This window comes from Bidens hawaiensis, unplaced genomic scaffold (genome assembly GCF_021521415.1).
Source record: "Bidens hawaiensis isolate Kalapana, Puna unplaced genomic scaffold, B.hawaiensis_p1.1 tig00035905_1, whole genome shotgun sequence".
NCBI classification, from domain to species: Eukaryota; Viridiplantae; Streptophyta; class Magnoliopsida; order Asterales; family Asteraceae; genus Bidens; species Bidens hawaiensis.
Window position 1 is genome coordinate 153,685 of NW_027505388.1, and position 11,885 is coordinate 165,569.

Below are 11,885 nucleotides of genomic sequence, written 5' to 3' on the forward strand. Positions count from 1 at the left end.
AGTGTTTTCCATTGTGTTTTTTTCGGCGACCGTTTTCCGGTGACTTTTTTTTGGCGACTTTTCGGTGAATTTTTCGGCGATTTTTCCGGCGAAATTTCTCAGGGATTGTTTTCCGGTGATTTTCCGACGACTTTTCCGGCGATTTTCCATAGACTTTTCCGGCGAGGGGGTGGCACTGGGTGACGGTTGTGGTGGCGGTGGGCGGTGGAGTGGTGGTGGTTGTAGGAGATGAGTGAAGATATAACTGTGTTTTATGTAAGTGGGTTTTTGAAATTAATGTAAGTGGGTTTTGAGATTAAATTAAGTGGGTTTTGAGATAAAAGTGTTAGACAAAAATACCCTCCTTCCTAGCCTTCTTAAAAAAAATCAAACTTCTTAATTTATGAACTAGCTTAATTTTGTTATTCAAAAGCAAAACCATCTGATTGATTTAGTCTCCATAATTAAATATGCTGATTTTAGTATTATCTTGACTTATGCATAAATCATGTTCGTCTTCTTTCCCATAATTCTAATGTATTAACAGTAGCCTCTCAAGAAGAACAAATGGCCACACGAGTAATGATTTTACAGATTTAAAACTCTTAGTTAACAATCGAATTAAAACCGCATATAATGTTACCTTGAATCGATATGAATGCGGTTGGTTTCGGGCTTCCAAGGAGCGACACGCAATAGGCAACACGACAATGGCATGGTGATGACGGGTAGTACTTCTAGCATGCGATGGCGGCTTAACGATGATCAAACAGAAACGGATGAATGACGGGCTTAGTTGCACGGAAACGAAGCAGGGGCAGCGTGTAGGGAATATCACTAGACGGTGTGGTGCCATGGAGGTTTGTCGGCGACAGAAGCATGGCATAGGGAGAAATTACGAAAGTCTGGTTCGTAATGGTTTATTATTGTGATTGAACTCACAAATTTGGAAATGGCTACAACTGATAGGAAGTTTTTAGGACTAAAAAGGAAGTGGGCATGATTTTCGGCATTTCCGGTTTTAGTTGAGTCGGTCAATAATTAGAAGAAGCAAGTCAATGTTTTGCAAACTATTTCATAGAGATGAACTTTTAATTTAATCTTTTCTTTATTTACAATAAAATAATACTAATAATATTAATAAGAACTAAATAACAATTGTCTTATGATAACTAGTTATTATTATTATTATTATTATTATTATTATTATCTACAATGACATAAACTAATAATAATAATTAGTTAGTTACTTAGTTTTAAACTTCCAGTTATACGTCATTAAAGTTTGATCGATTAACTCCCCTGAAATCCGACATAGTAATACAATATTTAATATATTTAGGGTTTTTGAGTTTTCGTATATTACAATGGTAAGTTGAGTGCCACCTCGGGCATACCTTTTGATGATCCAATGTTATATAGGAACATGGTCGGGGCACTTCAGTGCCTCACGTTTACTTGACCTGACATTTGCTATGTTATGTAGCAAATTTGCATGCATATGCATGCACCAACGACTGCACATTAGGGATCTCTTAAAGCGTATCATTTGATATATTAAACATACATTACATCTCGGCCTTACTATCAGAAGTTCTGTGAATGCGTCTCTTCTAGCATACACCGACGCCGATTGGACCGAGTGTCCGGTTACCCGACACTCGACTTCAGGATATTGTGTTTATTACGGGCCTAATATCATCTCCTGGTCCTCCAAGCGACAACCGTCCGATTCTAGATCAAGTGTCGAAGTTGAATTTAGAGGTGTCGCGAATGTAGTTGCAGAAACTTGTTGGCTTCGAAATCTTATATTAGAGCTTCACCGACCATTAACCCGTGCCACTCTCGTCTGTTGTAATAATATAAGTGTCATTTATCTCTCGGGTAATCCCGTACATCATCAATGAACAAAGCATATCGAGCTTCGCATACACTTCATTCATGATAATTACACCGGGGTCAAGTTCGTATCCTTCATGTTCCGTCTCCATATCAGATAGCTGACATTTTTACTAAAGGTCTTTCGCGCACTCTCTTTGAAGACTTTCGCTCCAGTCTCAGCATCCGCTCGCCTCCCGCTTCGACTGTGGGGGTGTAATAGATATATTTGTAATACACATTTATTTCATTGTGCATAGTATTTATGATTGAGATATATATCTCATTATAGGGGATTGCATTTGTAATATATATGGTTCTAATGAGAATGAAATATAGAACAGAAAATATTTGTTTATCAATAACCAAAGTTAATGTGTATTCACAAATTGTTGATAACGTGCCAAAAGTTGAACGGATGTAGATTGTGCTAATTGTGTTTCAAGGTTTATGATGTTTAAATATTTAACAGAAACTCTACCCTAATAACAATCAGTTTAATCGGTTTTCGGCTTTCGGTATGTTTGGGTCAGGTTAATCGGGTACAAATGAAATTGGTAGGCTTGTAGCCAAATCGAACAAAGACGAATGGGACATGTTCATGTCCCTTCCTTAAGATAATTAGCATGTTCGTTTATGCTCGTTTGCTAAACGAATGGTTCACGAATGAAAACGAACTAACTGAACATAGATATAGAAACATAATCTAAGGAACATTATGTGAACATCAATCTGTTTGGCCTAAAAAATATAATAAAAATAGACTATATTGTAATGTACCCAAAGTATTTTAAGTTAGTATACAAACGAACGAACTTAAAAATATATTAATGAACATAAACAAACGTACATGAGCGAGCGTTGTTGAACATAAATGAACAAACGAGAAATTTGAATAGTCGTTCTCTTAGGTAGATGAACAAAATACATTGTCTATGTTAGCAATTAGTTTGTTTGCTAAATAAATGAACATAAACCATTTTTTCATCAAACCGTTCACTGAATGTTCGGTCTTATTACATGCCTAGAAAATCGGGTCAAGTTAATCGGGTATGGGTAAAACGACTGGCCTAAATTCTAATGACCTTTTTACTTGCTTTTTCCGGCCGAACTTCTATATCAAACAAAAAAATCAATTTACTTAGGCCAAAACTTCAATAATCGTTAAATGAACTAAAACTCACTTCAACAACGATTGAATTATATTTTTTTCGAACAATGAGTTTCTGTCATTTGTGGGATTTGAACCCAAAACCTACTAGCCTTGGTGTTTTAAAGGCTTTGTAAGGAGAGACAAAAATCATACCCGGAAAGAGTGAAGCCAGACAAATTAGCAACCTCTGTGAGAGCTGTCTTCCATTTATCTTTTTTCCACAGCGAAATGCCCTTTTTGTTTCCTAACATCTCTTGGAGTAACATGATAGAAAATAGGAAGAACAAAATGACCAAACACCTTCCTTTGCTCCATGATCAGCACAAGTTCCTCAAGACACCATGTAGAAGTTGCATAAGTATGTGACAATATAACTATTGAGGATCTTGATGCTTTGATTGCTTTCTCAATTTCAGGTTTCAGTTCTTCACCTCTCCTGATTTCTTTTTCATCTCTAAAAGCACAAATTCCTGCTTGAGTTAGTTTATGGTATAGATGATTCGTAAAAGAGTGTCGAGTATCTTCGCCTCTAAAGCTTAGAAAGACATCATAATTACATACAGAAGGAGTCATACTAATAGATAAGGAACTAGAGGCCATCGAAATCAGATATGTGAGAATTGAAGTTGAAGTGACAAAAAGTCTGGTCTTCTAGTAATTAATGTTATCAAAGTTGTGGAAAACTTGTTTTAAACATATAATTTTTCAAAGAGTAAATTGTTCTGTTTACGCCTTTTATCCCAAAATATCTAGGGTCATACGTTTGTAAAAATCCCGATCGCCCTTATAAAAGGTTTCCTGGATTCACCACTAGTTAGTTTGGAAAATAAACGACACATGCAGGATTCAAACATGCACACTCCACTTTCGCCTGCAAGGATCCCAGCCACAGAGCCACTACACCAATACATAATCATTGTTTAAATCTGCCACAAATTATATTTATATAAATACCTGATTTCTTGACACAAATTCCAAAAATACTAGATTAATATGTAATATATTTCTAAACTAGGATTTTACCGAGCGCGTTGCGCCGGGCGGGTTGGTAAAAACCCAAGTGTTGTCGGTCCCAGGCGTTGAGGCGATAAGTCGACGCGGATTCGATCGGTTTCGGTGTCGTGAGTTATGATATCGTAACTAAAAACCAAAAATAAAACAAAAAATATAAAAATTGAGGTGGACAAATGGGTGGCGCCGGTTGGTAAAATCCGGACGTTGGGAAAACCCGAGCGTTGTTGATCACGGGCGTTGAGCCGACAAGTGTACGCAAATTCGACTGGTTTCCGTCACGTTTGTTACGGTACCAAGATCAGAGAATGTGGTTTAAAAAATTGGGTTTTGCAATTCAAAAAGGGGTAGCGCGCAGCTTATTGTCCGCTTACCTTCTGTTTTGATGTAATTACTACCTTGTTGATTTTAATTAATCAATATTAAAACATATTGTTTGGATATTTTTATTATGTAAAAGAAAACATTGGCATTCGGTTAGTTTTCGTTACGTGCGTTACGATACCAAATTTAAAAAAAAATGTGGTAAGTCTACGTGAATTCGGTCGGTTTCCGTCACGTTCGTTAGGATACTGAAACTAAAATCACAAAATTGGCATTCAATCAGTTTTCGTTACGGTACAAGAGCAAAAAAAAAACGGATAATATAAAAATTGAGGTGCACGAATAGGGTGGTGGCCGCTGGTAAACTCGAGCATTTTTGGTGTTGGACGTTGAGGGGCCCTCCCTTCACCACCCCCATGTGGATGGTCTACAGGATTCATAACTACTCCTCTTACTACAGGGCGCTTACCTAGCCAACGCTTAGATCCGGCCCTACCCAAACTTTTCTGGTTCACCCCAACATTCCCCACTTGTCCGACTGTTGCTGAGCAGTTTTTGGATATCAAACAGACCTCCCCATAAGGTAATTTTAATGTGGCCGAGGTGATGAGTCTAGGCGGAATCAATCGGTTTCCATCACGATTGTTACGGTACCGGAATTTAATCAAACAAAAAACCATAAAGTTGACGTTTGGTCAGCTTCCGTTATTTCGTTACAATGGTAAAACTAAAGCAAAAAAAAAACAATAAGAAAGCATAAAAGAAATTGAACTAAAAAAACAAAATAATTGACAAGTGGCCTAATCAGGGTTTAACGACACCAAACTTATCAATTGTTATAAATAATAATTGTTATACACAATATCTTTAATATATAGGGAAGTTATGCATGCATAACGCATGCCAATAATCTCATAGTTATGTTAGTGCATATGTTGTGTTCAACATATGCGCTGCATATGTTATACGGCGTATATGTTACGCGTCCAACATATGCGCCGCATATGTTTGTATATATATACTTTGCTTGCTTTCATTTGTATGTAATTTTGATTTCAGAGCAATAAAATTATCTTTTTCCTTCTTTTCAGTTTTCTTTGTATTATTGGTTTTATACCATTTCATGATATCAGAGTATGGTTATTAAGGTCTGCTCTTCGTTTTAAACCGGGGTTTTCAATATTTTCTCTGGTTTTTCTCCTTTCTTCATCTTTTTCCTCGTGTTTCTTGATCTCTTGATCATTATCTTCATCTTATCAGCTGTTTTATTATGATTGAAGATATGTTCATCTTATGTCTTCCATTAATGGCTTCCTTTCATCTCTTTTTCATATTATTATAAGTTTTCACCATCAATTTTTTCTCTAAATCTCTCGGATTGCTCTTTCTTTGTTCCTAAACATTTTCTCTAGGTTTCAGACCTTTCCTCTTTCTTTTTCATCCATTTTGATCATTTCTTCTTTCTTGAACATATACGCCACATAAGTCCATTTCTTTCTTATACGGGCCCATAAGTTTTTTTTATCGTTTTTGATCGTTTTTCCATGTTTTCCTAAATGGAAATCCCTCACACTACCGTTGATCCTTCAAATCCTCTTTATTTTCATCCGTCTGATCACCCTGGCATGATTCTAGTCTCAAAATTCTTTGACGGGAATGGTTATGGAGCCTGGAAACGAGTAATGTGCTGGAAACGAGCAATGTCTATTGCTCTTTCCGCTAACAACAAACTTGGGTTCATTAATAACACCGTCCCCATGCCAACTTATATCTTGCCCTCAGGCAAAGGTGCAATGATATGGTGATATCTTGGATTCTCAACACTCTTAATCACAATATTCGTGATAGTGTTTTGTATGCCGAAACAGCTCAAAATCTTTGGAATGAGCTTAACTCTAGATATGGACACGCAAGTGGTGCTAGAGTTTATCAAATTCAAAAGAATCTATGCCAAATCTCCCAAGGAAGTAATGACATTGCTACTTATTTTGCTAAAATGAAATCCAATTAGGACGAATTGAATGCTGTAAACTCCATTCCTTCTTGCACGTATGGGGCTGCTCATGCCTTTGCCAAAAGAGAGGAAGATCAAAGGCTAATTCAGTTTCTTGTTGGACTGAATCCTAGCCATGACATGATCAGAAGTAATATTCTGATGATGCAGCCCCTTCCCTCTATCGATCGTGCTAATGGGATCTTGATACAAGATGAAAAACAGAGAGAAATTCACACAACCACTACTGATTTCACTGCATCCTCTGCTTCTATGCATGCTAATACTGGAGGACCAGTCAGTGGTGGAACTGGAGAAAATAGAAGAACCTTGGTGTGTACTCACTGTAAAAGGAATGGGCATTCCGTGAGCAAGTGTTATAAGTTAACTGGTTTTCCAAAAGACTATAAATTTGCTAAAGGAAAGAAGTTTGCTAATCTTGTTGAAGAACAAAGACAAAGTGATCAAAAACATTCTGATCAACAAGGAATCACCCAGCAACAGTATCATGACTTAATGGTTTTGTTGCAGCAAAACAAACTTCAACCTGGGACTTCTAATACTTTTGCTGCTAACAACGCTACTACCATCAATCATGACTCTTTCCGAGGTATAATGTCTTGCAATTCTTCCAAATTTTCTTCAAAATGGATCATTGACACTTGTGCAAATGATCATATGTGTCATGATCAAAATTTGTTTTCAAGCGTTTCCTTTCTATAAAATCCAATTTTTATCACTCTTCCTAATGGCACCAGTGTTGCTGTTCATCAGTATGGGATTGTTCCTTTAACTGATAAACTTTCTTTGTCCAAAGTTCTTTTGGTACCACATTTTAGAAATAATCTTCTTTCTGTTTCAAGATTATGTTCTGGTACTGATGGTACTGTTCTTTTCTCTAAAAAAAATTGTGTTTTACAGGCCCTTTTCTAAAGAGCCATCTGGTTCTTGGTGATATGCTCAATGGTCTTTATCTTCTTGAAGCTATCAAGAACTTTGCTGATAGTTCTTTTCTTTTCAATAAGACCTGTAACTCTGTTGTAACTGTTGAAACTTGGCATAATCGTCTAGGACATTTGCCAGTTTACAAATTGAAGCAATTATCTTTCATTTCTAATTCATCTTTCAAATCTATTGAGCATTGTGATATTTGTTCTAAAGCAAGACAACATAAATTCCCAATTCTGATTAGCTCCACATCTACTAGCAAAATCTTTGAGCTAATTCATATTGAGGTTTGGGGGCCTTATCATATAGCTACTTATAATGGCTTCAGATATATTTTAACCATTGTGGATGATTATAGCAGAACCACTTGGACACATTTGCTTTCAACTAAAAGCAATGCTTTTTCGATTATTCAATCTTTCATTGAAATGGTTAGCAATCAATTTGGCACCACTGTCAAATGCATTCGTTCTGATAATGCTTTTGAACTAGGGACTGGGCTAGTTCAACGTGCTTACTTATTAAGTAAAGGCATTATTCATCAGACAACTTGTGTTGCTGTCTCTCAACAAAATGGTATTGTTGAACGAAAGCATAAACATTTGCTTGAAACATCGAGAGCTTTAATGTTTCAATCTAAACTTCCCGTTCAGTTTTGGGGTGATTATATTTTAACAGCAACACATTTAATCAATCGGTTCCTCACTGAAATCCTTAACAATAAAACCCCATATGAGGTTTTAACAAGAAAACTTCCTTCCTATGCTCACATGAAGTCTTTTGGTTGCCTTGCTTACGCTTCTACTCTGAGTCATTCAAACAACGAGTTGTTCCTTGTGTTTTTCTAGGATACCCTCTTTGTAAAAAGGCTTATCGATTATATAATCTTGACACAAATATGGTCATCATATCAAGAGATGTCGTTTTCTTTGAAGCTTTATTCCCTTCAATCCCAAACTCTAAAGAAAGCTTTATTTTTCCATCCATTGAAATTATCAATCAATTCTTTGATGATCCTTCCCCTGCTTCCGCTTCTCATATAACTCCCGATTCCATTCCTAATTCTTCTACTGCTTCTGATACTCATGTTCCTCCTTCTAAAGATTCACCTGTTTGAAGGTCATCTAGAGCTTCTATTCCTCCTTATTTGAATGATTATGTTTATAATCATTCTGATTCTTATCACCGTTGCTTTCACACTGCCACCAATTCATGTTCCTCTTCTGTATCTTGTTCTTCTTCTCAACTTCTTCCTTCCGGCTAGCATCTCACTACTGCTATATTTGAATTACATGAGCCTACTTCATACAAAGAAGCTGTCACTATTCCTGAGTGGCAAGATGCCATGAAAGCAGAATTTCAGGCTCTTGAAAATACTAATACTTGAGTTGTTGTTGATCTTCCTCCTGGGAAGAAGGCTATTAAAAGCAAATGAGTGTTTAAGTTAGACATCGAGCAGATGGTACGGTTGAACGTTGTAAAGCACGATTGGTGGTAAGAGGAGATACTCAAATAGAAGGGATTGATTATAATGAGACTTTTTCTCATGTTGTCAAAATGATTACCATTTGCAGTCTTGTTGCTGTTGCTACCAAACGAAGTTAGCCTCTGTTTCAACTTGATGTTAATAATGCTTTCCTTCATGGGGATCTAGATGAAGAAATTTATATGTTACCACCGCCTGGTATGGAGCTCCATAATCATCAAGTGCTTAAACTTCAGAAATCATTATACGGCTTAAAACAGGCTTCTCGACAATGGTATGGGAAATTGTCGTCTACTCTGAAGACATGATGTTATATGAGTTCTCCGAATGATCATTCTTTGTTCTCTAAATCTATGAGATCTTCAGTGGTTTATGTCACTGTATATGTTGATGGCATATTGCTTACAGGGAACAATTTGGAGGAGATCAATAATCTTAAAGCTTTTCTGGATTCCTCTTTCAAGATTAAAGATTTGGGCATCTTAATTATTTTTTGGGCATGGAGGTTCTTTATACTACAAATGGTGTAATCATGTCGCAACACAAATTTGCTAGGGACATGCTTTTAGAAATTGATACTTCCAATCTTTCTGTTAGCAATTCCACATTACCGCATCATCTCCAGCTCAAGGTTCATGAGGGTCTTGCTATTGATGAACCTTTACAATACAGGAAACTTGTTGGGAAACTCAATTGTCTTACACACACAAGACCTGATATTGCTTTTTTTGTTCAGTTCTTGAGTCAATTCATGCAAGATCCGAGGATTCCTCATTGGAATGCAGCTCTTCATACCCTTTCTTATGTAAAGGGAACGTTATCTCAAGGATTATTTTCTAACAACAATCCTTCTTTTGAATTACGGGCATTCTGTGATTCTGATTGGGTGGCATGTTCTAATACACGACAATCGGTTAGTGGTTTTATGTTTCTCTTGGTGGTTCTCCAATTTCTTGGAAGTCTAAGAAACAACCCACTATTTCCTTAAGTTCTGCTGAAGCTGAGTATCGATCGCTTCGTCATGTTACAGCTAAGCTTGCATGGTTGACTAGACTTCTTACTGAGTTTAATGTTCCTGATATTACTTCGGTTACACTCAAGTGTGACAGCCAAGCTGCAATTTACATTGCTAAGAACCTGGTCTTTCATGAATGAACAAAGCATATCGAGATTAATTGTCATTTTTATCATGAGAAATTACAAGAAGGTCTCATCAATTTAGTTCACACAAAGACTACTGACCAGCTTGCTGATTTATTTACCAAGAGCTTACCGGGACCACAATTTCATGAGCTTTTGTGCAAGTTTGGTTTTTCTCAACCTCTAACTTGAGGGGGGGGGGGTGAGCACATATGTTGTGTTCAACATATGCGCCGCATATGTTATGCGTCCAACATATGCGCCACATATGTTTGTATATATATACTTTGTTTGCTTTCATTTGTGTGTAATCTTGATTTCAGAGCAATAAAATTCTCTCTTTCCTTCATTGTAGTTTTCTTTCATATTATTGGTTTTATACCATTTCAAGTTATAAGTTGTTTTCTTATCAAAATTTTGGTGTATTTGGAAAGCATAAAACAAAAAAATTTCCAACAACTAACATTTGTCCATTCACAAGACGTTTAAAGGTATCTATGCGTATAGTTTCTTATGGGCCAAAAACAGGACCAGTCTACTATTGGACTGATAAATTGGTGTAATTTTCAACTTTGTTAAATTGTCCTTGATGTACCTGGTGATGTACTATTGTATTTCTAGCTTCTTGCAGAATATATTATTATATAATTTAAATACTCTCTTTCCCATTCAAGTGAAAATAAAAACAAAGAAGGAACTTGATATGTACTAATGGGTTGGTGATCCATTGGTAAAGACGAAGTCTTTAAACATCTTGAGTTGAGAGGTCTTGAGTTCAAGTCTCTTAGACATTAAAAGTTAAAAAGAAATTTGACGTTAAAAATTATAAGAACTTGATATGCGATAATTGAATTATTGAATTTGGGTAATAAGGGATGGAAAGTGTCATCTAGTATTGCCGAAACAAATAAATACATCAAGTGGGTGTTAGAGAAACTTAAGTGTAACACACATGTCCTACATCATACCAACCATTCATTATTATTAGACACAAATATACAACTATTCTCTGATTGTTTTCAAAAGTAACAAAATTGGGTACTAAAATTTAAAAGTCACAGGTGTGGGTATTAAGATTTTTACTTTTGTAACATTGTTAGGTACTACTAACTTTGAGTTAAAAGTTAACAGAGAAGGGTGAACAACTTAAATATCATAAATATTAAGCGAGCCATAACCGACAAACCGATTCTAATCGATAACCGATGTTGGAAATTGAGTTTTCACCAATTTCGGTAGATATTTGGAAAGATAAAAATGATTGACATTTGTTACAAAAATACAATGAATTTAACAATACCATTACAACAAGCCACTTTTAACAAGACCATGAAGGATGAAGACTCAAGACCCTGCTATAGCTGAAGAAAATACAAACTGCTGCTTGATTGTTTAACAGTTGTTAAATAGAAGTTAGGGTTTTTGAGTCTTGTACTATAAATAGATAATGCCCTCCTTCATTGGAGGTGTCTTTGTACCTTCTTCATGATGTAATAATACTCCATGGATTCAATATCCATAGAGGTGAATGAATCTGTGATAATATAATTGCTATTCATTTATATTTTCATCTTTATCTTGTTAGAGCTATCCAGATCTATCATTATTATTACTATTCTATCATGACACACCCATCTCCAACACCTTGATGTTTATCAAGTTGATTTCACATAAAAACATGTATATCTTAGATCCTATAAGTGGTATCAGAGCCTGACTCTGAATCAATCGATCCAACAATCATTGGTTCAACCTTGCTAGAAACCTGTAATGAAATAAAAAAACAGATGATATTGGAGATGTAAACAAAAACTTTTGTTGTGAAGAATTTCGTTTCAAAACTGGTCATTGTAATTTCTTCAATCGTTAAGATTATAAGATGTTTATCGATGAAAGAAGATGTGCAAATTACTCCAGCAAATGGCTTCTCAAGTGCACAAGGAAGTAAATAAAGTGTTCAACACTTAAGGAAT

General features: G+C 35.9%; 1 protein-coding gene across 1 annotated transcript; it reads left to right on the top strand.

The window, feature by feature from the left end:
- The first annotated feature begins 5,901 nt into the window (after positions 1-5,901).
- Positions 5,902-8,134, top strand: LOC143612872 (uncharacterized). Its single transcript, XM_077086746.1, has 4 exons — positions 5,902-6,133; positions 6,214-6,269; positions 6,357-6,948; positions 7,260-8,134. Exons 1-4 carry the CDS (start codon positions 5,902-5,904, stop codon positions 8,132-8,134), a joined length of 1,755 nt encoding a protein of 584 aa, XP_076942861.1.
- Positions 8,135-11,885: the final 3,751 nt, after the last annotated feature.

Excerpts from the sequence above, each read along its gene's own strand:
- LOC143612872 (XM_077086746.1), top strand. The coding sequence starts at position 5,902 with ATGGAAATCCCTCACACTACCGTTGATCCTTCAAATCCTCTTTATTTT. Across the intron at positions 6,270-6,356 it reads GACACGCAAGTGGTGCTAGA|GACGAATTGAATGCTGTAAA; the intron begins GTTTATCAAATT and ends AAATCCAATTAG. Across the intron at positions 6,949-7,259 it reads CAATCATGACTCTTTCCGAG|GCCCTTTTCTAAAGAGCCAT; the intron begins GTATAATGTCTT and ends TGTGTTTTACAG.